Raw genomic sequence first — 27013 nt, forward strand, 5'->3', positions numbered from 1 at the left:
GAGAGATAGCCTAGATTTGCTTTAATGCTTTATGTAAGATGGAGAAAAGGTCCAAGTCAAGAACACTTCCTTGAGAGTCGTCAGCTGCAGCATCAGTCCACTCCACAGGTTCATTCCGGCTAAGGATTAGCGAATACACCAAACCTGAAGACGGCGTCTGAAGATCAGTGCTTCTCACAGGAAGAGAAATATTATTAGTGACAATCATTTTTCCACCGACAGCTCTTGTATCCCGCATTTCTGGTGTTTTTGTAACATTTTCCTTCGATTGAGTTGTTCACAAAAGCAAGGCTTTGTAATCTTAAAGCATTTAGTTAGAACTGTCACTACGCTAAGACGCAGGATGACCAGAACACTTGACTGCACCTGTTGTAAAATAATCGCGGTGCACTAAGGTACACAATACGTAGGTTTGGTAGCTGTTTAGCAGCATGGTGACATAAACACATCTTGAAAAAGGAAGACAAGTGCCCCTGTTTGTCACTTCCGGTAACAAAGTAGTTAGTGCTTTTTTTCGATATGATGCGGTCCAAAGCGCCTTCTGCTAACCTGACTGAGAAGTGCCATTAAGTTCAAAATAAAACAATTTGATATGTGTGAACGAACTTCTTGGTTGATTTTTTATATCACTGTCTAAATGTAAAATGCTTCCAATCCTGGCTCTTGCATGAGATCTCCGCCACCTAATTTGCAGATATCTCCTGCATAACAATCTAAGTTCCTACCTTCCTTAGATAACGTTGAACTCCCGATCTCTTTCAAGGCTGATTGTGGAGCAATTGCTAAGTATAGCGTACACATCGCAGACGGTGGCGTACACAACAGGATAGGTTAATTTATGGTAGTTGCCGCTGTTGGAAGCATATAAAAATAAAGACAACTAAGTAGCAGCTAAACATAAATAAGATTTTCGTAATTGAATATTGAGGCGCGAGTGGGCTGTGATCAAGATTGTATTTGTTCAGAAGTGTGAATAAGGTTGTCGCGATTACATGCGCAATATATTTCTTAACAAATGTTTTTTGTATAACCCTTTTTTTCCAAACTGAAGAACCGGCACCGATCGGCGACAAAGTTGAAATACTTGTGCGCGTCTTGTATGATAACACGGTCAAAAAGGATCTTGGTAGCTACAAAACCAAAGACGGGGAAGATTGCACTCCTGAACAAGTTTTCGAGACAATATTCAAAAGGGTAAAGTGAGCATTTTCACATGCTTTCTGTATTAATAAAGTTTAAGTGGAAATTGATAATTTATCCCTAAAGATAAAATATCTTATCTTTTGTACTGAGCGCGAAGGAACACAACGGAATAAAAATTCTGACTACTTTGTTATTTTACGCATAGTTACGGTGTAACCAAGGCTTAATAAAAAATTCTGCGATCTTTACTGTCCAATGACGGGCATAACGAGGCATATGTACACCTTTTGTGCGATAGTGAATTCTCGACATGATTCCTGGGGGCTGTTGTTGTTGTTGTGGCTGTAGGAAGAAGGAAAAGAAAATGCATGGGCCTACTACTGGCTCTGTAGCTGAGCCACCTCCGCTGCCTCGTGCGGACAGAAGGGAACTGATTTATTTATAGGAAGTGAAAGGCGCGGTAACTGCCTCACTTGTTTTCTGTGGACACCGCGACCGCGCCGTAAGGGAAGGGAGGAAGGTGGCAGTGAAAGTGAAAAGAGAGAAAGAGGAGCCGTAGTGGAGAGCTACGGAGTAATTTGGACCACTTGGGGATCTTTAACGTGCGCTGACATCGCGCAGCACGCGGACGCCACTTTGTTTCGCCTCCATCGAAACGCAGTCGCCGAGGTCGGGTTCGAACCCGGGTACTCCGGCACAGTAGACGGGCAAAGGAAAGTTGGAAAAAGTTTAAGATATCAAGTTTGTGGAGAGTAAAGCGCAGTATACTTTTGGGTGGATACCACGGCATCGTGGGCTCTAAGCTTGATTAGGTAAAGGTCATTTGATAGTCAAAATTTGTGCCACGCGAAGACAGGCTCTACCGAGCTTAGTGAAGTTGCAGCAGTAGTAGTAGTAAAAACATTATAACGGATCAGCTTGGGGCAGTCATGCCCCTGTGCCTCGCACATATCAAGGCACTCGTACGTTCATCGTTCTACAGATCATGACCTCGGCAACCCAGCCTATGCTGATCTTCTGCAATACCGGGTCCTCAGAATCTGCAAGGTCTCCTAGTGCTCGAGGTGGTGAGGAGCTCCAGACTCCACGGAAGAGATAGCCGTGCATTGGAACAGGGTTTCGGCGATGATGGTGGCTGTGAAGGGTGCAGGAGGGATCGGTGAGGGTTCGGTGGTAGCGATATGCAATATAAGGGGCGGTAGGGTGCGCGTTTCGAGGCGTCGCCAGATCGTCTGGTTGTAGTTATCTAGAAGGGGCAAGGAGACTGAGCGTTTGCTCTGCTCGATAGGCCTGCGTTAGCTCACTGAACGACAAGATACCATTCTGCATAAATAATGGTTTGCACGCCGCCGGCGCCCGGTTTAAGGAAGCTCGGGTTAACGCTTTGGCGACGTGTTATCGGGATTCCAGGAGTGCGCAGGTAGCAATATCAGCTTTACATGGTGAATTGGCGGCGGGTGAGCTCAGTAGGCTGAATGTAGAAATGTGAAGTCTACCTCTTGCAAAATTTAGTATTGCGGTTTGGTGTCAATGATAAATTGTTTAAAAGTATAGAAAAGCGCAGCATATCATTATGGTTGGACACCCTGTCAAGGTCACTGAAGAACAAATTATTACACACGCTAAGCGCGGCTTCACCGAGCGTAGTGAAGCTTTCGCTTTAGCAAAAGTCCATTTGTATGCTCTCGATAATCCTAAGTCACAGACAGAAAGTTTCTGAAATTTATCGCCTTTTTCTAGGTGACACGTTTCCTAAGAAGCTTGCGCATCCCTGAATCGTAGAAATGAAACATGAACAAGTATTAAGAAGGGTTCAGAGCGCTACACATAGTCTCTTTCTTCATGATTACTTCTCTTCGTCTTGGCTGTGTTGATCATTGGCCGTGGTTTAAGCATAAGCATTTTCAATCCGAGTAGGAAGCCCGATTAATTGGGTACGAGGGTGTGAAGTGGGAAGTTCGTAGAGTTGCAACAAAGTCCACAGCCAGGGTGCACGACCCCGGCATTGTAGGGAAGCGGGGAAACTGCAAGATTAAAAATATTAAACATGATTTGAAAAGCCGTTGTGTTCAGGCGCAGATATTTTGGCATGTGACTGGGAGCTTGGAATTGTGTGGGCCAAAAGATATAGGAAAAAACCAGAGAAGACATAAATGCAGATGAAAATAGCAAAATCAAACATTTCGATAATCAGGAGGAAAAAAAAAAGACAGGAATCACTGAAAAAGATAGAAATGAATGATCGAAAACACAGGTGGTCTCTCAGGCTGTCTAAAGAATTGATAAAGAAAAAAACACCGGAAGAGGCGGAGACAGAAAAAAAGAGAGGAGGAAATGGCAGCGGGAGGTAAGGGTTCACGAGCGAGAATAGGAGCAAAAGCTTCGAAAGGTTGGCTTGAGCACTGGTGGTTAACCTCAATGCTTGTTCTATTTATTTCGAATTTTTCAAGAATTCTGCATCTAGGTTCTTTCGGAAACTGCAATGGTGGTTCAAGCTCTTACGCTAACTAGCCCCGTGCGCTCCAACAAAACGCGCATGCAATTCGAAAATTCAATTGGGGTGCCATTCTTTTTTTATGCGATGAATTCAGAGCCCCGAAAACAAAGATCACCGATTGCTTTCTTTGATATTTATAACGAAATCCACAAATTTCTTCCCGGAGGACAGTAAACCATTTCTTCTTTATTTTCAGGTCGAAGAGTATTTTAATGGTAATGATATCATGGTTAAATTCAAGGTGGAAAACGTTAGTATGGTAAGTATAAAAACAACAGCTTCAAATGGTAGGCTGAGTATAACAAAGCTTTCATTAGAGAAAAAAAAAAGCATATATAGAGTTAGTGTGCGTTTATTTCCACAAAAATTGTGACAAAAGGCAGTGCTTGCAATAAGCCAGAATAACAAACTTCATTAGTCATTGCGCATGGCCCCTGTTTCTGATCAGTGATAACACCTGTGGCATTCGAGCAGTTGGGATAAGTCATGTTAATGCGTTCTAGGAACATTTTCAGGAATGCACTAACAGAATTACGGCTGAAGGAATAACAACTTTTTCCTCGTGTATATTTTAACGTAGTGGCCGGAATTGGGCTCACGTGATAAGCTAACGTGCGCGGATGCCCAGTTTCAGGGAATTTACATAAATCTTGGTGCGTATTCTTTCAGTGTTCACAGGGGCGTATGTCATTTGGTATTCACATTTATCAAGAAAGAAAACCAGGATGCGAGACAGGAAACGATTCAGGATAAGCCCAACTAACGGAGCACGCTTTTCAGTTGAAATCAAAATGTAGCCTTCTGCACAGGAGATCAGAAAACAATATTTGAAACAAAAATATTTGTAAGCAGGCGTCTGCCACCAATTAGCAATTACCACAATTGTCCATTTGAATTAGGCAACGCGTGAAAAATGGTACAAGGATAAAGCGTGCCCAATTTAGTTTTGTCCCCACCACTGCATGTCGTTCTTTAATTAGAAGGTTGAAGGAGACTGTTAAGAATTCACTCTAAATATTGAGAATATAATTATTTATTTCGTGGTTCTTTCGAGAGGTTTTCGTGCCCATATATTCAAGAACATACAACTCGGCGGCTAATTGTCTGGGGCCCACCTGATCTATGGCCCTGATGGTCGGGTGCATACAATGTGCATGCCCACTAGACAGATTGTTTTGAGGTTGCTGCGTGTGCACGCAATTTGGCAAGTCTATTGGAATTTTCCACTTCTGGGGAGCCCAAGATTATATGCAATGCATCACGGCTGCAATAACATTTTTTAAAGCAGGTAAAACTGGTCTGAGTTGCCTCTAATAAATAAGCTATGAATAGGTCTTGTGTATTATTTATGGTAAGTACCATGCTAACTTATAAGTTCTGCTATTTTTCGATTCCAATTTTTGTAGATGATACGGTTTAAAAAAAAAGAATGTCCTTTCAGCGCAAAGAACCCATTTTTATCAGTGTTCACACTCGTCTTCGCAACAGGCGCTATAGCTGTTTGTTCATTGGATCCTTTCTGATTCAGGATGACAGCTTCAATGTTATATTCGGGGATATGGCGGCAACGCTGGATGGCCCTAAGACTTTAGAGATGTTGAAGAAGTACGTTGAGACGAGAACTGTGCTAAACAACACTGTTTTTTACCTCTTCAGCGGGTAAGCATTTTTTAGTTAGCATTCTTAAGGGAAACATTTTGATATGCCTGGTACCAGTAATAAGCCGAAAGAAATTGCGAATCTTGACAGGAAATTAATCATACACACAGATTTGTGGGAAGAGCTATCGCGGAAAAAAGGCTTTGTTTGTTGCGTCACTATCCCGTCGATTCGCTTTGTTATCGAGATGATGTAGACCTCCGGCCATCTCGCATTTGATAACATGTTTTGACCTACTTTTGTTCACAGCATAGCACGTTTGTTTCGACGGAAAAGAAAATTTTGAAAGGTGTTCCAGAGAGTAGTTTGGTTTCTTAATTCTTCCAAGGGACCTTTATAAAGCAGGTGTTTATCATATAAGCTTCTTTATTGGCTGTAGAAACTCTACGTGGCCCATTAGAGTAGCGTAGCTGCAAGTACATTTTAACTGTTTCCAAATAAAAATTTTTAGTAAACAGCAGTACATGTACATATATGGCAGGTAGAGCGCTAGCTCCATATCAGAAGGTTAGTACGCAAGGGGAGCGAATCGAATTACGCCAAATAAAAAGCAAACATTAATGAGCAGTGATTCACTTAAGAAACCAACGAGTCGCAAACCTATGACAGGATGAAAGGGCTCAACTAGTGTGTTGGCTCTTGGATGTATTAGTGGTACATAGCTGCTATGCAATAAAACAAACTTTTCACGAAATAATATCGTCGTGACAACAAATTAGCTGCTTGCTTAGTTAGGTTTTTGGCACGTAAATAAAAAATGGCTTTGCGCACGAACCACCGTTATTTTTGCCAGCTATTCATGAAACTGAAAAAAAAAATCTAAATGGTTTCAGCAACATGTTTAAGTCAGTTTAGAACTCCTAACAGGAAACAAGTGGATTGTATTTATAACCATGCATTACATGCAGAGCTTGCTCTTTTTGCCCTTAAACGCAGGGCATTACTGAGGCAGCGAAGACTGTTTTAGCTTTGTTTTCCTTTTTAATTTATTTGACCTATCGTGTTCCCCGCGGTTTCTTTGCATATTATAGTGTCCTTAAACGAACCATAGAACAAAAATTTCTTGTTCTTGTTTCGGTCTATTACAGAATGCATTTTTATTTGTTTTATGCCACCACATTACGACCCTATTCGGTTAATCGTTTCTTTTGCTCGACGCCCACCTCCCCCTCCCTCTCATATAAAGACTACTTGTTCTATAGGTCTAATACCTGTTCTGTTTACGCTGACATATTGATTTCGCATTCTGTTTAGTGTTTTTGTTGCTAGATGCTTCTTTATATGCAATGCCCAGTCGGGCATTTAGGATAACGAAATGAAAAAAAGGTGTATAGAAGTGCTTATTGCATTCAACATTTTCACCAATGTCGTGGGCGATGAGTATGAAATTACTTGAATGTGATTATATTCGACAATATTAAAAGGTTCGTCGCTGAATGCGCGTAAAGTTCCTCAGGTCTAAAGTATAAACCGCTGATGCCTTCAGGTTGTTTCTAATCTTTTGGGACCTTGGTGAAATGTTTTCAGGCACTAGGTAAGACGCAAAAGGCAACATAGTGGCGGTAACAATGCTACCCGTTGCAAAGCACTATAGGTCCTCAGGAAGCAAATGACAGGCGATGTTGACTGACTGGTCGTTGTGACAAAGTTTTAGCAGTAGATTTTCAGCATTCCTTGCGGTACAAGACACATTCCTTTGCATCTACATTTGAACACTTCTCCTTTATGGTTCTTACAATGGCTTGATTCCAGCGATATTTCACAAAACTGCTGGATATCCGGTTCATCGCGCTGCTGTCCGTAAAGTGGTTTGCTGTTGCCGTTTCTAAGACGTCGACGCTTCTTACGCTACTCGCAGAAGATTCTGCTTCCAGAAGACACAATCACATTAGCCATGCAACGCCATTAAGCGACAAGGGAAGCTCGGACGAAATCATTTCACTGATAGAGTGGCACCACGGTGTAACTCAGATATATTGTTTTTTTTTTTTTTTTGCTCATTCGCACTATCCTCCTCACTCTTCCCTTGCTTCGGTAGCTATCTGCAAAACTGTGGAACTGACGGCATAGCGACAAAAACTGATCCACTCAGTCTTTGGCTTATTTGGCTGCCGACTTCATTGATGTTCAAATTTTTCATCGAAGTCAGCATTATAGCATAACAAAACAAATGTTGCGTTAGACTGCCGAGAAACAATAACCCTTTCGCATTGGCAATTTCATACGATTCAGAAACATGTCGGTTCGTCTCTTGTTTGCTTTTTGCCTGTTTATACATATGGTGATGGATGTATAACGCACATTTCTTATCAGTATGTTTCCAAGTCTCGGAGTATAATTTATTCATCATCATCATCATCACCAGCCTGATTATACCCACTGCAGGGCAAAGGCCTCTCCCATATTTCTCCACTTAACCCGGTTCTGTGCTAGCTGCATCCACTTGACCCCTGCGAACTTCTTAATCTCATCCGCCCACCTAACTTTCTGCCGCCCCCTGCTACGCTTTCCTTCCCTTGGAATCCAGTTTGTTACCCTCAGCGACCATCGGTTATCCTCTCTTCGCACTACATGTCCTGCCCAAGTCCATTTCTTCTTCTTAATTTCTACTAGAATGTCGGTAACTTGAGTTATTTCTCTGACCCACTCTGCACGCTTTCTATCTCTTAATGTTACCCCTACCATTTTTCGTTCCATAGCCCTCTGGGTTGTCCTCAACTTAAGTAGAACTCTCTTGCTTAGCCTCCACGTTTCAGCCCCATAGGTGAGTATAGGCAAGATGCAACTGTTGTATACTTTCCTCTTGAGCGATACTGGTAAGCTGCTAGTCATAATCTGCGAGTGCTTGCCAAATGCGGTCCATCCCAATCGTATTCTTCTTGTTATTTCCTTTTCGTGGTCCGGATCTGTGGTTACTACCTGTCCTAAGTAGACATATTCGCCTACTACTTCCAGTATTTCGCTACCTAATGTAAACTGCTGTTCCTTCCCGAGGCTGTTGAACATTACCTTAGTCTTCTGCATATTGATTTTCAAGCCTACCTTTCTACTTTTCCTGTCTAGGTCATCAATCATTATTTGCAGTTCATCCCCCGAGTTGCTTAGCAAGGCAATGTCATCAGCAAATCGCAGATTACTGAGGTATTCTCCGTCCACCCTTATCCCTAACTGCTCCCATCCCAAGTCTCTGAATACTTCCTCTAAACAAGCTGTGAATAGTACTGGGGAGATTGTGTCTCCTTGCCTAACACCTTTCTTTATGGGAATTTTGTTACTTTCTTTATGCAGAACTATGGTAGCTGTGCAGCCACTATATATATCTTCCAGCACTTTCACGTACGGCTCGTCTACCCCCTGATTTCGCAATGCCAGCATCACCGCCGAGGTTTCAACTGAGTCAAATGCTTTTTCGTAATCAATGAATGCTATGTATAAGGGCTGGTTATTTTTGAGCATTTTTCTATCACCTGATTGATGGTATGGATATGATCGATAGTAGAGTACCGTTTCCGAAACCCTGCTTGATCCTTTGCTTGATTGCAGTCTAAGGTTGTCCTGATTCTATTAGCGATTACCTTAGTAAATACCTTATACGTAACAAACAGCAAGCTGATTGGTCTGTAATTTTTAAGGTCCTTAGAGTCCCCTTTCTTGTGAATGAGGATAATGTTTGCATTCTTCCATGGTTCCGGTACCGTCGATGACACCAGGCACTGCGTATACAGGGTCGCCAGTTTTTCTAGCACGATATCCCCCCCGTCCTTCAGAAATCTGTAGTTATCTGATCCTCTCCAGCTGATTTCCCCCTCTTCATTGTTTCTAGTGCTTTCTTGACCTCGTCCTTCGTCACTGGTGGAACGTCTGACTGTTTTTCCCTACCGCCAATCTCATTACGGTCCTGACTGCTTTGGCTACTGTAGAGATCTGTATAGAACTCCTCGGCTACTTTGACTATCTTTTCCATATTAGTGATGACGTTGCCCGCCTTGTCCCTTATTGCATACATCTGGTTTTTCCCTATGCCCAATTTCTTCTTTACCGCTTTAAAGCTTCCCCCGTTCTTTACAGCATGCTCAATTTTCTCCATGTTATACTTCCTTATATCGGCCACCTTGCGCTTATTGATTAGCTTTGATATCTCGGCCAATTCGATCTGGTCTGTTGGATTGGAAGCTTTCATACTCTGGCGTTTCTTGATCAAATCTTTCGTCTCCTTAGACAGCTTGCCGGTATCCTCTCTAACTATCCTACCGCCTACTTCTACCGCGCACTCAGTAATGATATCCCTGAAATTATTGTTCCTTGCCTCTAGGGTAACGTCGCCATCCTCAGTTAGAGCTGAAAACCTATTCTGTAGCGAGATCCTGAACTCTTCTGCCCTCCCCCTCACCGCTAATTCGTTAATGGGTTTCTTTCTTACTAATCTGTTGCCTTCCTTCTTCAGATTTAGGCTAATTCGGGACCTCACCATCCTGTGGTCACTGCATCGCACTTTCCCGATTACCTCTACATCTTGTATAATGGCGGGGGTTGAACACATTATGAAGTCGATTTCATTTTTAGTCTCTCCGTTAGCACTTTTCCATGTCCATTTCCGGTTCTTCCGTTTGCTGAAGAAGGTATTCATGATTCGCAACTTATTGCGCTCTGCAAACTCAACTAGTAACTCTCCCCTGCTATTCCTAGAACCAATGCCATAGTCACCTACTGCCTTGTCTCCTGCCTGTTTTTTCCCTACCTTGGCATTGAAATCGCCCATTAGTACAGTATACTGCGTCTTTACTTTTCGCATTGCCGATTCTACATCTTCATAGAAGCCTTCAACTGCCTGGTCATCATAACTACATGTAGGTGCATAGGCCTGTACAACCTTCAGTTTATACCGCTTATTGAGCCTAATTACGATGCCTGCAACCCTCTCATTAATACTATAGAATTCATCTATATTACCCGCTATATACTTATTGACGAGGAAACCTACTCCTAGTTGTCGCCTCTCTGGTAAGCCTCGATAACACAGTACATGCCCATCCTTCAGTACAGTATATGCCTCATTCTGCCTCCTAACCTCACTAAGCCCTATGACATCCCATTTCATGCCCTCTAGTTCCTCTAACAGCACTGCTAAACTAGCTTCACTAGCTAGGGTTCTAGCATTAAACGTTGCCAGGGTCAGTTTCCATTGGCGGCCTGTCCAGCGGAGCCAGGCTTTCTTAGCACCCCCTGCTGCGTCACAGGTCTGACCGCCGCCGTGGTCAGTTGTTCCGCAGCCGCTGGTGACTGAGGGCCGGGGTTTTATGGAGCTTATCATAGGAGGTTGTGGCCAATTACTGCACCAGGGTGGCCAACTCCTGTTCTGGTGAGGGAGTGCGTTGCCGGAGGTGTTCACCGGCATCAGGTCGCACCCCAAACCTGTTATAATTTATTAGGTGCAGTCTAAGAAAAAATATATGGCCGATTTGAATAGTTAATCAAATACGAAGTAGGTGCACAGCACCGCTTATCCCCGCTATACCTCTCTGGCATTTTACACTTTTTTATACTTCGTTTTGCTTTATTTTAAACGCAGTTAGTAGGTGATGGTTTGTAGTTCGTGATGGCCTCAGAAATTTCTCAGTTCCCTAACGAAGTGCCGAATAAGATGCAGCCGAAATGCGAGGAGAAATGTCGCTGATTCCTAATAATTCAGCCACATTCGTTAACGAAAACCCGTTCTCTATAAGGCGGCGCCTTCACACTCTCGCCGGTCCTCCTACCACGACGCTGGTCGATTGATGTATCATCCACATTTGGAATGGGAATTCTTCGGAGCTGACGAAGGTGATCTATGCTCGTCCGTTGTCAGCTCGATGCCAGCCTTGTGGGAACTTGAGCGTTCAAACTGCTGCGTCTCCACCGACTGTCGATTTATGGGCCTCCGGCTTTCGGTTCTGTCGCCCCACTTCTTTTGACGCAGCCGCCGTTTTCCAAGGCAGAGGTCCACGAGCAGTGTCGCCTGACCGAAGCGGGCGGCGGCGGTTACGCGTCCGCAAAAGGGGCGCCGGCTGCTTCCGGACCGTAGGAGGTTGCGCAGCGAAAACGAAGGGGCAACGGGCCGTCGCAGGGAACATGTGCGTGACCGAGACACTTCACTTCTCTGAAAGGGAAGCCGGCTTGTAAAGACGCGCACACACTCTGTTCTGCAGCAACCGGCCGCTCTTCTCATAATTCAGTTGGTTGGACGCCAACTGTCAAAATTCCAGGCAAGTCGAGCCCAACGCCTTCTCACCAAACTGTGCTGCACAGTCTTCGTGCTTGCCGCATACAACAAGGTACAAGAGCTCGAAGCTTTTCCACCACTTCAGTAGTCGACAAGTACCCCTCGGCCCCCCGCCGGCACAGTGACCTACAGCGCCAACTGCACACACGCTTGTGCAACGCTGCCCAGAGCCGGCCGCCACGTCCGCAACTGACACGCCCCTCTCACACTGTCTTGCTCTCTAACTGGGTGAATCGTGCGGTCGCTCCACCCCCTCAATGTTAAGTCGCGTAATGCGGGCATCGCCACTTTCCCTTCCTCCTCTTCAAGTTCACGCAAACATGGATAGACAGAGAGAGGGAGCGGCAGAAAGAGCGGCTTCTACTACAGCTCTGCGGCCGCTCCACCTACTCAATGCTGAGCCGCGAGACGCGCGCGTAACCACCTTCTCTTTCTCCACTTTAAGTTCATGAGGAGAGAGAGAGTGAGCGGCTCCGGACAGACATCGGCGAAATCCGTGATTGTGGCTATGTGGCTAGTAGAGCCACGCACTAAAATAATTACTCTTTGCAGTTTTCTCATATTGTCCCAATCCGGAAACGCTCATCAGCTTGGAAGGGAATGCCTATATCAAAGGGATGCTGATGAGAAACTGATTTGGACATGTGCCTATACAATACAGCGTTTTAATGAAAAATTAGCACTCCTACTGAGTGCCGACCTTTCATGCATTACAAAATTTTATTAGCCCAATATTGGTATTTTCACTATCCAGCCCTATTGCATGCAAAATCCTGTGGTGTCAATGCAGGTCTCTGTTCACGAATCCCCAGTGTTAAGCCACACCGCAATTCACTTCTAGTCGTGCGCCTTAGATTCTTTCACGGTATTCGCGGTAGAGTTCTAGTGTATGCACAGTATAAATACACTTTATTTTCATTCTTCTGATTCGCCAATTTGTGCACCGAAAATGAATAGTTTTCTCCTGGCAAAGCAAAATATAATGCGACAAAAAAGACAATTGGGTAGGTTTATAGCGCTGTAAAATAATGGCTAATGTTCTGTAGGATGTACAAAATTAAGCGCAGTGTAAATAATATATTGAAATAGCACACCGAAAGGCCGGGTTATATCCGCTGAACACCGGGAACATATTAGCTTTTGTTTGTAGTTATATAACTCATTTGTTTATTTGAGCGCCCTCACAGGGAGTGAGAAAACATTAGAATGTATACCAGACATGACAGAAAAAATATATGCAGGCTTAACGCAGCAAATGAAAAGGAAGAAACAAGAAATACGACCGTTGAAATATTTTTACGGTGTAAAAAAAGGCTTACATTTACTCAAAGGCTGTATACTTGTGTGTGTCCCTATTTGTAAATTACTTTAAGTCGGCTCCATGTCGGGTGATTTCCTATTGGCTGTCTCAAATACGTGTGGCAGATTATGTCTGCGTAAAAACAGCGAAAATCCTGGTATCGAACTTGTTGTTTTTGCAAATAATATTTACTTCGTTCACCCTATATCATAAAAGACCACCGTATGAATGACATTAAGGATGCGAAGTCAACCCAATACATTGCTAGGTGCTGCAGACTGCGAGAAAACATGCGAGTGACCTTTGAACTTATATAAGTGAGTGAGTGAGTATTCTGTAATAATCAATGGAGTCGGCACGAATGCTCATTCAAGGCAGAGGTCTAGTATAGTCAGGGAGGTCACATTTCGGTGTCAATGCCGGCCTCGCGTGAAACGTAAAGAGGGATATTAGCGTGGGTTTGGCCCTAGCGTCGTCATTGCTCGGTGTTGTCCAGTGAATGAAGGTGGTGACATGGCCCGGAAGGTGTCGTTTTCTGATTCTACAGTAGCCAAGTCAGTTCCACGACATGCGTTGCACCGTTGGGTAACGTTCGTGTTGCATTTTCTGCATATAACTGCGACCCCGTTTTTGTCGTAATCTTGCCGATCTTCTGGCTCTGCTTCGAGGTCATGGTACCTGTGCTTTGAATTGAACAGCTTTTTGGCAATCACATCTGCGGTGAGTGTATAGTCCGTGCGCGCCCTATCTATAGGAACTTGAGAACCACGGAGAAGCTCAGGTGGTATGGGGTTAGGATTAACAGGAGTCTGCGCCTCGAGGACACGCCATCTTTCTTGGCTGCTCGCGCTGACGCTGGCGATAGGATCAGGGTCATCCAATGCAGGCCGGTTCGAGGGTCGCGGGACGGAGTTGTTATCGTCTATAATGTTGCTCGCGAACGCGCGGACCGCCTTGTTGCTGACACCGCCCGCGTTTCCCAGTAACCAGTTCACTGCCACTTCAAAGCCATGGTTTCGAAAGAGTCGTGGCTTTATGCTTTAATGTTGCCGAATGTTGTGCTGATTCTAGGTGTGTCTTCAAGGCGTTTGAGGGCTTCTCGACTGTCGGTATACATAACTATTTGGCCTCCGGATCCACGCAGTCCGCTTAATGCTTCCTCTGTTATTTCCTGGACTGAGGCCAATATCGCTGGAAACTAAATTTGAGGGGAGCTGAGAAAGTGGTCGCATTGATGGCTAATTTTGTGCTAACTATCGGGCGACAGCACAGCACGTGTTGTGCGATTTCTTGATGGGTTCCAAGCCACATCTCTTAATACCGCGTTTTCTTGTTTGTCCGAGCGTGCTGCCGCCATTTGGCGTTCGTTCCGGTGGTGTTGCGCGTGGCATTTCCAAGTAAGCGGTTTGGGAAATCTCACCAGCACGTCCCACAATGAATCCAAGAGTCTTGGAACTGGTGCTTCATCCAGTTGATGCAGTGCTGCTGCATCAGGTGGGGAATCGTTGGGAAGTAGCTTGAGCAGTTTACGACCCGCCACTGTATTCCTGTGTCACACTTCATGGCCATCATTACGCTCGTCGATGGACACCTTCAAGGACGGCAGGCCAGCGTACCGTTAGTTTGTTGATTTGCGTTTGTTACGACAGTCCTGTGTTTGCATGTATGTACTTCAAAGGGAGTATCTCATGAGTTTTGTAGCGTGTTCGGTTAAGGTGGAAGCATGTTGCTCCGCGGTACGCTTTATAAGCGAAGGCGGCCAGGCACAGTGTTTTGATGGTGCAGCTGCCGCTTCCAGGCAGGTCGGAGCTGTGCAGCCACTCCTTCAGTCCTGTGGCCTCGCTCAACGGCACTCCAAATATCTGCAAACATCGGCTCTCAGGCCTTCTATGGACCAGCTGCACAGGGTGGGAGAAACTTTGTCTCTTTCCGAATCGTAACGGGCCGCTAAAAGGAGCTGGGCCTTCGGCGAAGGGTGTATACCAGCAACTAGGAGGTATCTTTGCAGGGTGTCGAGAGCTTGGTGCATGGTATCGCGCTTTTCTTCTGCCGTAAGGTGAGTTCCCTTGAGGCCTACCCACATCGTGATGTTGTCTGCGTAGAACACTAATCCGAGATTCGGTATGCGTCTTAGTTACACCGCCAGGTTCCGCATCACCAGATGTAGCAGGACTGGGGACAGAAATGATGCATGGGGCGCACAACTCACGCTATTGAAAAGTTTCGGTTCTCGCCGCCGGTTGAATGTAAAGTCGCCGGAGGAAATCTCAAAACTTTAGTTCGCCAGGAACGACCACCCAAAGTTCCCAATTGGTGTATCCTCCCCGGCCTCCTGTAGAGCACTAAGCTTTGCCTAGTGCGTAACGGTGTCAAATGCTTTGGTGATGGCAAATACAACTAATACACCGGGAGATTCAGACGGCGTTATCGTCCGCCATCGACGAGCCTGCGGAACGAGAGGAGGCTATCTTGAGCGCGCAGGCCTGAGATTCAACGGGCCGCTAAAAGGAGCTGGGCCTTCGGCGAAGGGTGTATACAAGCAACTAGGAGGTATCTTTGCAGGGTGTCGAGAGCTTGGTGCATGGTATCGCGCTTTTCTTCTGCCGTAAGGTGAGTTCCATTGAGGCCTACCCACATCGTGATGTTGTCTGCGTAGAACACTAATCCGAGATTCGGTATGCGTCTTAGTTACACCGCCAGGTTCCGCATCACCAGATGTAGCAGGACTGGGGACAGAAATGATGCATGGGGCGCACAACTCACGCTATTGAAAAGTTTCGGTTCTCGCCGCCGGTTGAATGTAAAGTCGCCGGAGGAAATCTCAAAACTTTAGTTCGCCAGGAACGACCACCCAAAGTTCCCAATTGGTGTATCCTCCCCGGCCTCCTGTAGAGCACTAAGCTTTAGCCTAGTGCGTAACGGTGTCAAATGCTTTGGTGAGGGCAAATACAACTAATACACCGGGAGTCTTCAGACGGCGTTATCGTCCGCCATCGACGAGCCTGCGGAACGAGAGGAGGCTATCTTGAGTGCGCAGGCCTGACCGCAAGCCAGACTGTGCAGGATTGAAATAGCCGGGGTTCTCTTTCTTCAGGTAGTAGACTAGCCAGTTGATCACCATGCGTTCAAGGAGCTTACACAGTGTCGACGTTAGTGAAATGGGCCTATGGTTGGCTTGGCGATAGTGTCTGGCTTTTTGCCGGGTTTGGATATCCGGCAGACGACGGAATGCTTCCACTCCGCAGGGCACTCGCCCGTTCGCTAAATCACATTCAGCTTCCAGTTTCCCTTCTCGGTCAAGATTGTTGATCATTGGCCGTTAACCGGCGTACTGCGCGTATTGGCGGCTCTCAGGGGCAGAGTTAGCTCTTGAAGAGTGAAGAGAGTTTGTCCTGCAGTTGTAGATGCTCGGATGTGGTGGCGTGGTTGGTTGAGGCCAAAAGTGGTTGCAAAATGCTCATCGAAAATTTAGGGGTGAGGTCAGCGACGAGCTGGATATTGCATGCAGTGTTGGCTTTATTGCGCTTGCCGGACATCGCCTGATGCGTCTGTCAGAGTGTGCGGCCTCAGTTAAGTGTTTAGGGTGTAACACGGTTGTCCCGCAATGTATTCGAACCTAGTGATATTTTGCTGCCGAACAAACTTTCACTTACCAGTTAGGTGAGTGAATGTGTACTTAGAACAAAAAAGAAATGGCATTTCCCACAGTCCTATTAAAGCTCTACACTCACCTTTCAACCCTGAGAACACGGCGAACGAGAAATGACTTGAACATAAAAGAAACAATTTGCCCCGTTCAGCGCGCTTTTCGGGACCGCATTACAGAAATGTAAACGGATGTTTATTTTTTCAGTATGCCGATACAGCGAGAAAACTGGGAAGCCGACACACACACCGAATTATTTTGTAAGTATTTCTAATTTTATGGAGCGCCTAAAATCAATTGAGCCTTGATTTTTAGCAGGAAGGGATGTTGACAAATCGTACACGTTTTTAAGATTGTATGTTTGCTTTAATTATTTCACGCGCTATTAGGTGCTGCTTAAAATCACAGGGAAAGTTTGTGCAAAGGCAGAAACGCCACCATGGACACTATTATACGCCATATGTGTTGATGCGGCGTAATAAGGAGCAAGCACATTAAGTTCGTTCCCCTAGGCAGTCCTTTGTTGGTTCAAATTCTTAATTTTCAGATGTGCCCATGCGTGAAGTGTATGACAATAATAGCAATTTGCATGCAACCCAGGACGATGTAGTTCGCCTGTCTGAAAAACTTTATTACAGGTATATTGCAGAAAGGAAGTTCGAGGTAGACGGGGTCATCTGTCACCGTCACTAAATGGCTCCTCATTAAGAGTCCATTGACAATCGTCTTGGATAGTTCTCAGTTATCCAGGGCTTTATGACTTGCCAGGTCGGACCAGCTGAACGGAGCTGCCTGGCGGTCCTCCAGGTGGGGTTTGGGATTTTGCGCGATGTTATGGGTTGATTAGAATGCCCACACCATGTGGAAGATGTCCGGAGACTTCGCAAAATGCGGGCAGTTTCCCATACATGCAGTATTAAGTTAAGTGTATGAAAACTGTCGGGCACAACAGAACTTTGGTGCAAAGACGAAGCACTGTGCGCTCCTCCACGTTTGTAAGGAACTTACAGGGTTTAGTATAATTTGCATGGCCGAACTGGTATAACTCAGTAAATTCTAAAAGCCCGAGGGTCAGATCTGGTCAGGAATCCGTTTAGGAAGGGTCTGGAGGCTTGCCAGGAAGATAAGCACGCGGACCGCGGCTTCTGTCATTTCTATGTCTGCGAGGCCCATGTGAGCAGGAGCCCTACTATCGTTAGAGATGCTGGGGACCCGAGGTAATCGATCTTTTAAAGGATGTGATACGCAAAGAGAGGAATGTATTCGTGTTTAGTTTTTCTACAAGTCTCTCTCGAATCGGTGATCACGACTCGGGAGCCCTGGTCTGCGGCGATTAGCGCGATAGTGACCTGCTGCATGTGTTCTTCGGTGCCGCCTACCTGCACTTGGAAATATAAAAACAACAACATAGGAATTCTAGAGCGTTCAAGCTCAAGCACTGTGGACCTGCAGGGATCACCGAAATGTGCCTCTACGGCTGCTCCCGTATTAATTGCCCAGGAGCATCCCATCACTACCTACCTAGCAGTTGGCACCCTGAGGGCACATTTCCGACACATCTCGCGGTTTCGCTCTCATCATTTGGCCAGTCTTACCATTACCAAGCAGCGTACGCCGTTTACAGAGACCTTTGATGCACATCGCGCTAATCTGCAGTCCCAGTTTACACCCACCTTTAGACACATTCTTCACTATTAAGCTCGCGTCGACCCCGCGTGGTTCTTTTAATATCTGGTATCATGAAAAGGTCGAGCTATTGCTGCCAGAACTAAAATAGGTCACCCTTAAATACTTCCATGAGCACCATGCAAACCGTTTGCACGTCTACACCAACGGCTCAGTGAATGCTGTGAGTTCATCAGGCTCCATGGTCATTTCCTCAAGGACTACGGAAATAAAAGCTAGGACCACTCAACGGAATTCTTCGACAACCGCAGAGTTAACAGCTCTTCTTGTCGCAGTTAGGCATATCAGCCAATAGAGCCCCCGGCGGTGGTATATTTTCACAGATTCAAAAGCAGCCCTGCTAGCCTTACAAGCGGCTCTTCGCCGTCGAGCCCATGAGCAACTCACCACGAGAATACAATAACTTCATCACTATGCCATCAATAAAGAACACGACATCACCTACCAATGGCTTCCAGGACACAGCGGCATAGAGGGCAATCTCCTTGTGGACGAGTTCGCAAGAACCGCTCATCAAGACGGCGATTGTGTGTTGATCACCTTTTCCAAAGCAGACGCAGCGGGCAGGCTTCGTGCATTTGCGAGGGAGCTCAAGCTCGCCTTGTGGAATCCTGGCCAGTTTGCGAGCTCCCACTTAAAATCTCTGGACAGTGTCAGGAAGCTCCGGCTTCCACCGGTGTGCCCCGACGTGAAGCAACTTTGCTGTGCCGCCTGTGGGTTGGTGTAGCGTTCACAAACTCTTATTCGTTTGTGACAGGTATGGCTAGTATCCGTGCATGTGCAACGTGCGGATGCGACGAGACTATAGGCCACATTCTTTGTGTGTGCCCCACATAGAGTGCAGAAAGACAGTTTCCCTGGCATGCGCGGGAGCGTCTAGATAGACGCCCACTGACTGAAATAAAAATTCTAGGTCACTGGCCGCCGCGATCGTGGGTGAAGACCTCCCAGGCGCTGGCCTTCTCCATGAAAACCACAGGCCTAATCGATAAGCTGTGCTTTTGCTGTATTATGACGTGATGTGACGTAATATGGATATGATGTGACTATACTGACTTCACTCATCCGTCTTTTACCGGCTACCTTTAGAGCCACTATCCCCCTTCCTCAAGTGCAGGGTAGCAAACCAGTTTCTTCTTCCGGTTAACCTCCCTGCTGTTCCTCCTCCTGCTCCTTGTGTATTGAGTGGTCAAATGTGCCTCAAAAAGCTCCGCGAAAGTCGTTTATCATCCTCAAGCCCATGAGGCGCGGGTTGGACATGTTTATCGGGAGATCGAGTGCACGCTTGCATATCTTCGCCTCGAGGGCATTTTCTCCAAACCTGCTCAGGTGGAGGTAAGGACTAGAGTAGAGGACACAAATGGTCACGAATGCTTGAGCCAATGATGAACGAAACGCATCTTTTTATCTTAGGCCTCACATTCGCTCGAAACTCAACGGACTATCTGGCCTATCTAGCCCCTCACCTTGCGCAATTTTGCTTGTATCAGCCCTTCGATATTTGTGGATAAAGACCCCAAGTAACCTAAACTTAACAATTTAGAGTACTAGCGGGACGCTGGGTGGAGGTCGTTTTATTATGGTGTGCACTTAGGCTTAGGGAGAATATATACCAGATTTTTTTTTTACCCTCACACACGGGCTGCTAGCGCGCTCCTACTCTCGAAACCAGGCGCCATCTGACGGGCGCACATGGCCAGGGGACTGCTGGTCACGCAGGCACCTCGCGTTGAATGCGCGTTTGTGAGTGAGCGTTCTTCATTGTATCGTTGTCAAAACATAGCAGCAAAGTGTCCACAGAAAAGCAGTGGTATGACTCAGAGGGTGTTGAAAAGGACACCGTGGAAATCAGCTGAACAAAATTCATCGTTAATACTTACTGGGAGACCGGAACGGTACCGGATAACCTCAAGCATTCTCTTATTCTTCCTATCCCTAAGCCTGGCAAAACTCCTCGAATTCCTAGTAATTTGCGTCCAATTGCACTGACTTCTCATCTCTGTAAACTCATCGAGCGCCTGCTGCATACCCGGATTAGTCACTACATTGAATACGTCAGTCCTGGATTTCATCCAGCTCAAGCCGGCTTCCGCCCTAACCTCGGAACTCATGACTGCCTTTGGGTTTTACGAAGAGTTCTGAATAGAGCTCATCGTAAAACGCTACCTGACTATCTCCTGGCTGTCGATATACACAAAGCTTTTGACAATGTTCGCCATGAGGTTAACCTGGAGGAACTCGCCAAACGCTTTCCTAGTAATCGTGCCCAAATCTGGATCCGCAATTTTTTGACATCTAGACCCATTCAGCTACATAGAAAAGCTCCGGGATGGGTGCCCAAAACCTATTACTTGGATAGGGGTGTACCTCAGGGCTCCATTCTCGGACCCATATTGTTCAACTTGGGCATGACACGCGTCGCCGAGAATCTGGAAATCAGCACAAGCGCAAGATTCGCTATATATGCCGATGATATTACCGTCTGGACTGAGGCAGCGGATTACGTAGACAAATATTCTATGGAGACTGAACTTCAGGCGGCCCTTCTTTGTCTTGAAGATACACTAACCAAAATTGGCCTCGAACTCGCACCACATAAAACAGAATTGATTAGTATCGACGGAAAACATAAAACCAACCCCAGTATGCACACCCATCTTCACATCGGAGGCAACACCATCACTTCCTCAAATGGGCAAATCCGCATTCTTGGCCTGCCCATATCAAGCTGCAACAGCCCCCAGAAATGGGGTCATCAGTTACAACGCCTTTGGCCAACACTGCTACATACTATTCGTCGCCTGTCCAACCGGCACGGCGGTGCGCGGCAGCATGCCTGCCGTGCGATGGCCAGAGCAGCGGCGGTCGGAAAAATCCTCTATGGCACACCCGTCCTCCAACTGTCGAAGACTGACTTCGCTAAGGTCGAACGCCTTCATTGCGCAACACTACGCACTATTACCGGTCTACCTAAGCACACTCCTATAGCCGAACATGAGAGTTTGGCCGCTCTTCCACCGCTCACTACCATCGTTACCGAGTCACAGACGCGTCATCAAATACGTCTAGAGAACACTGTCCAGGGGCGTCGCCTGCTGGCCTGGGATGAACAGCGTAAACACCAGCCCTATATGCATCACTTCCCCCTTGGGAGATGCCAGTAGTCACACGCGTCCATCGCCGACCGATAAACCGCGATTTTGTCATTCCCCGGGAGCTCCTAGCTGCCCATCACCGACAAGAGCGAATCCCTGATACGACTGACATATACACCGACGCATCGATTACAAGCGAATTCGCATCTATGGCCTGGGTATGCGATGACAACCCTTCCCTTTCGGGCGCTTATGCCTGCCATCTACCTCAAGGTACCCCTCTTCACGCTGAACTCCTCGCGATTTGGGGAGCCTTGTCAGGAGTGCCTTGCACCGGAACTGGGTCAATACGTATTCGTACTGATTCCTTTGAAGCTTACAAGGAAATTGCTACTCCGGGTTCGCAAGATGCAACAGCTACGGCTATACAGCGCCTCCTTAAACGCCACCAACTCGCGACCAGAACTGTCGCTATTCACTGGATCCCAGGTCACTCGGACGAATCAGGGGGCAATGCGGCGGCACACGCCGCGGCTGCCTTGGCAGGTGGGACGTCCACATTTACTGCCCCACCCCACTTGCTTCATCCTTATTCGACCTTGGGCGGGCAACTCACCCCTTCTCTTGCCCTTATGAACTATACTCGGACCAGTCCTCGCAGCCTCAGTCAGCATCGCATGCAGGTGGCCACACCAGACCCACCTTTTACGAGAAGAACCCACCTCACCCGAAGTCAAGAAGTATTTTTGAATAAGCTCATCGCCCATGCGGCTTACACGCCACGTATTATGGCCCGCTGGCGTCAGTATACGGAGAAAATGATTACGTGCCCCAACTGTACGACTCCAACCTGCGGCGGCATATCTCATTTGCTTTGGGATTGCCCTGCTTTTTTTACTTGACGCCCCGAGATCGAACCCTACCGTCTGAACTACCGTTCCCTTCTAGAAACTGATGCTAATACACAGATGATATTTGCCAAGTATGGCTCGCTTCGCTTAGTGGCCTGGTTAGAGCAATGTGATTTGAGTGACGACCTAAACAATGAAGATTATGTGTACTCCCCTTTATCCCCATGCATGGCCATGAGCCTTCCCATTAAATAAAGGACATTCAATCAAATTCAACCACCTGGAGTAAAAAAATTAATCATCTGATGGAAAGTGCTTTCTGTTACCTAGACATTGGCAGCCCTCGAAGATGAAAATGGCCATGGCTCATTGGCTGTTTCTTTCCAAAGCAGATTTACTAGAGTGTCGCAGTTCGCAAACCTATAAATTACGGTATACCTTCGTACGGCAACGTGGCGTCGACTTTGCCCCTTGATCGCAATTACTTTGCAAGTAGACGTACAGACAATTGTGCAGACTTTCCAAGCTATGCAAGGCCTGTTGCACCCACAACAGTGGAAGAAGGGTGTACCACCATACGAACTTCTGACTTAGGGAGAAAAGGGGTGTGAAGTGTTTGAAAATGGCAAAAGCACCTCAAAGAAAAAGTGCACCATAGCATATAAGCCTTGCGGCCCCTCTTTTGACCAAGTTGCTTCTGATCTGTGCCGCTTTTAACCACAGGAAACCTAAGCAAGTTAGACAACTCAGTCAAAAGTTAAAGCACGCGGACGCTTTCAGGAGGTTGTGAAGGGTGGCAGTTCCTGGCCCTACGGGGCTGGGACGGTAGGTCAGCGGCGCTTGCGGCGGAGACTAGCCAGCCAACGAAGTTTTATGTGTTCGTCATTGCACCCGCCACAGCTTAGGCGGTGGACGACGGCTGTTGTTTCGGCGCGCGTCTTTCTCTCCCCCTTTTTTTGCTTTCTTCTCTATTTTCTCTTCTGTCCTCAAGATGTCCTCAAGAATTCGTATAAAATCACACAAGACCTGTTAGTTTAAGGTAGCAAATGTGGTGCGTCCTTCATAAGGCCTGCGGTTCTTTGCGTCAGATACGCATCATGCTTCGGGCTTGTACATCAATGGTAAGGGGCTTCACACGCCTCACACTATTTTATGGTGTAGTGTGTATCGTAATGCTAAAATAAAAGGGTGAAAAACGTTTGTTTAGACACAACGCTGTGAAAGAGGAGTGAGTAGTGAGGACACGCTCGCTACCAAGGTACCATACCTAAAAAATTTCATAAAATCTGAAATGCAATTAGACTGGTCAGATCTATTCAGCCATACGTGTTGTGGCTCGCTGTAGCTGCCGTCGTTGTTTGTACATATGTATACGTGGGGAGGCATAAACAAATAGACGAAATGAACACGCATGGAAGTGATTGTTATGCCCAAAACGAACAGTATACCGCAGATCTCCTCCTTTTTCTAAGCAGCAGTTATTCGTAATACAAAACCGTTCTTAGCGATTACTTTTATCGACAGGATATATATCTTTCCTAACCAACGCACTCCCTAGACGATATTGTGCGTCTGAAGTCGCACTCATCCTCAAGCGACCAACAATCCATTGGTGCGTGCAGCACGGATGTTCTCCATATAAACTGCTTCTCCGCTGCCGCCGATCTTCGTTGCCTGCAGCATGTTCCCAACAAGTGCGCCGCTATGCGCAAAATGGAGGGTGTTCCGTAAACTCGCTATTAGCGGTCAAGTGCTCATCGCACCTCGGCACTCATTTGGCATTGAAACGTTGCTCACATATCTGGTGACGGCATGAAACATCCTGCACACGTGAAACTATGGCGTGCCAGAACTTCCGGGTCGAACAGTGAGACTGTCACTTAGACAATACAGTAGTGAAGGGTTCTATGTATTGTCCTTGCATCCACTTTCTGAAAGGCTTGGTTTACCGGTAGAACGAAGTCGCGCAGCGAGGTAACAGACCGAGGTCAGCGATATTTATAAATAGATTGGCAGGCGAGAAGCTGCTAAGGTAGTGCCGTTGCCGACTCGATAGTCACTAAAAATCAACTTGCGTCCTTCACTTGAGGAATCATTCGAGTGGTATGTTTCTGAAACGAAAAACAGGTCTAGAAGGCAGCTTGGGATAGAATTTCATGTGAAATCATTCTTGTGATTATGGTGTACAGTCTTATAGCCTCAATATTATGGTTTTTATCCAGTGTTTCAGAACAGGCACAGGTCAGCTGCACAGCTGCGGACAATTAATGTTTATAACATTTGGGACAACAAAATGGTTCTTCAATGACGTTATTTTTACAGACGTCGAAACCAGGAACACGTTTTGCACTGCTAATGCAAGTGCTGCAGTCATAAGGTATCATGAAGGAGATACTGCCCAGTTTGCAGCGCAAGCAACAGGATTCGTGTGAGTACCGACATATGTCCAAAATACTCAAGCGTGTGGCGCAACATACACAATCACATGAGAAGAAACACAACACAGGCACACACTACCAACTCTAATATAGATCTGAACACACACTTCCTCTTCCCCACTCATCCTCTTCTACATACAAGTACATCTACTTCACACATCTCTTCTTTTCCAAGGAGACAGTAGCACTTTCTTCCCCGCAGACGTCAAACATCGTCCAAGAATGACAGTCACAAATTCTACACTCAAGTACATCTCCACACACCACTTTGTTGCCAAGCAGCTACTATCTCCTTGGCAAAGCAGACGTGTGTGAAGAAGATGTACTTGGGTGTAGAAGAGGATGAGTGGTGAAGAGGAAGTGTGTTCAGATCCACATTACAGTTAAGAATCCAAAAAAGGGGTTGTGGAGTATGTATACATGAAAGAAGTCGCTTCGTTGCTCAATTTTCTCTTCGTGTTAACTTTGCTTCCGTGTTCAAAAGCTATAGAGCTTTCGGTACATAACAAAAGATCAACAGCATGCTGCAGCCATGTATCAACCGCCCGGTTGCCGACACATCGCTGTGTGGGCGTTATTAGGCACGCAGAGTGTTTTATATTCAGGTATTGTGACCTCTAGGAGCTGAAAAAGAAAGCAGACAATAATAAAACGGACAACATCACTCGTGGTAACGTTCAAGTTTAGTCTTCCTTTTGCGGCTTCGTATATACAGCGATTCATAGAAAGCAACATGCCTAGCTTTCTTCTTTTCAGTGTGTCCACTGCTTCTCATTGGCAATATTTGGAAACGCGAATGAAGAACAAAATATTTCTTCATGTATCGGTTTACCAATCATGTGAGAGTTCACGTTCTTGTGCAGTATTTTTAATTTTACACTACCCTGAACAAGAAAAAAAAAACATTTTAGATCGGTTGAACCCAGCATTGTATTTATAGAGTTTCACCAACATGGCACTAAAACACACAATAGTGTTTTTGTCTGGAATTTTAACGTGTAAAACACAACGTGCAGTTAGAAATCTGTGTGTTCTAAAAGGCAATACAAATAGAATTAGAAAACCTTTTGTAGTGTTCCTGTTTAATACTATGAATGCAGGAATCGTTTGCTGGCGTTAAGAGTTACTGTTTCGATATATATCCCAGAGGGCAATATCTGCAACTTAAATTCCTGAACAGAGTTAACTTCTATCCTATTGTTTTCACTAATGTCACCTAATTTATCACTATTATATTGCTGACTCTTTTTTTAGGTTTGGTTCTTCTCGGTATGACCACTTTCAGAAGACAGATAGAAGATACATGAACGAAACGTTTGCGTAAGTACCATGTATGTATGCTAAGACCTAAATGAACACAATAAGCTCACATATCCAAATTGGATCATTTTGATCAAGCAACGCCCTCGACATGTACTGGCGATACTGTGAAACAGAAAGAGATTGAGATTAAAAAGCTATGCCATGGAAATGCTAACAACCAGGAAAAATAGGAGAAATGTCTTTTTTAAAGCAAAATTTAAAAAGACTAGCGCATGTAACTAAGACACAGACCAAGACGAAGAAGACAGAAGAAGCGCTAAAAATCGACTGAGATTTCACTGCGACAGAAATGTGCATAAATGTAAGTCGGTGGCTCATGCGCATGCATGCACTGGGGTATACCAAAAAAATAAAAAAACTAAGCGAAATGTGCAAACTGTCTCTGAGGTACATTTCTTCTTTTCAGGACAAGGTGAGTGAAGGCGTGCTGTCACAGTTATCACCTTCCCCACGAATATGATAGACCTCGCATATCTCACGGTCTAACCTTGTGCATCCCCTACCAAGCACACACGTGGCATCAAACGCCGGCACGCGCCCACAGCGCTTACAATGTGTGGCCAAATGCCCCCCCCCCCCACTCCCTCCCCCCCACCCCTCCCGCCCAATGAATCTACCAGCGTACAGTGATCTCGTAGCCGTTCGTTTAGTCCGCGTCCAGACTGCCCCGAGTGGCATCTACCGCAGGATAGGGGTATGCGATATACGATGCCAGAAGTGCAGTGTACAAACTTGCATTCGTGGTTTATGGTGCAGACCGGCTCCTCCTCATTGACGGCTTTGCACATGCACACCAACTTTTCGGGGGCGGTGAACACAATGTCAACACAGAACTTTTCTACCGCGTTTCTCAGCCGGCGCGATTGCTGGTAAAGGTATGGTATGGCTGCCTCAGCCTTTTGCAGCCTTTATCGGCTGCTATGACAGGGTAGCCCCTACCCTGATTTATGTCATGGGACATTCCGCCACAGCCCTCACCGTATCCTTAGGAAAACCGGCCTTCTGAAACCGGTGCACTGGCGTCTGCAAACTAACCTCAATTTTATGCTGACATGACCTCTGAAGAGCGTCATGCAGGCAACGTTTTGCAATGCCGTGCTTAATCAGTTTCGGATG

General features: G+C 46.1%; 1 protein-coding gene across 1 annotated transcript; it reads left to right on the forward strand.

Annotated features, from left to right (window-relative positions):
• Window positions 1-3866: 3866 nt before the first annotated feature.
• Window positions 3867-26672, forward strand: LOC146173622 (uncharacterized). The gene is made up of 5 exons (XM_084585234.1): window positions 3867-3899; window positions 5169-5299; window positions 25829-25894; window positions 26304-26309; window positions 26654-26672. The coding sequence occupies exons 1-5, from the start codon at window positions 3867-3869 to the stop codon at window positions 26670-26672; spliced, it is 255 nt and encodes an 84-aa protein (XP_084441360.1).
• Window positions 26673-27013: the final 341 nt, after the last annotated feature.

The sequence above is a fragment of the Amblyomma maculatum genome, chromosome 11, assembly GCF_055883805.1.
Source record: "Amblyomma maculatum isolate TAMU_Amacu chromosome 11, ASM5588380v1, whole genome shotgun sequence".
Classification (NCBI taxonomy): Eukaryota; Metazoa; Arthropoda; class Arachnida; order Ixodida; family Ixodidae; genus Amblyomma; species Amblyomma maculatum.

What these genes read in the sequence shown, in the direction of transcription:
- LOC146173622 (XM_084585234.1), top strand. Translation starts at nt 3,867, where the DNA reads ATGGTTAAATTCAAGGTGGAAAACGTTAGTATG. An exon ending in AGGTGGAAAACGTTAGTATG is followed by an intron (nt 3,900 to 5,168) that starts GTAAGTATAAAA and finishes TTTCTGATTCAG; the next exon opens with GATGACAGCTTCAATGTTAT. An exon ending in GTTTTTTACCTCTTCAGCGG is followed by an intron (nt 5,300 to 25,828) that starts GTAAGCATTTTT and finishes CTCTTTTTTTAG; the next exon opens with GTTTGGTTCTTCTCGGTATG.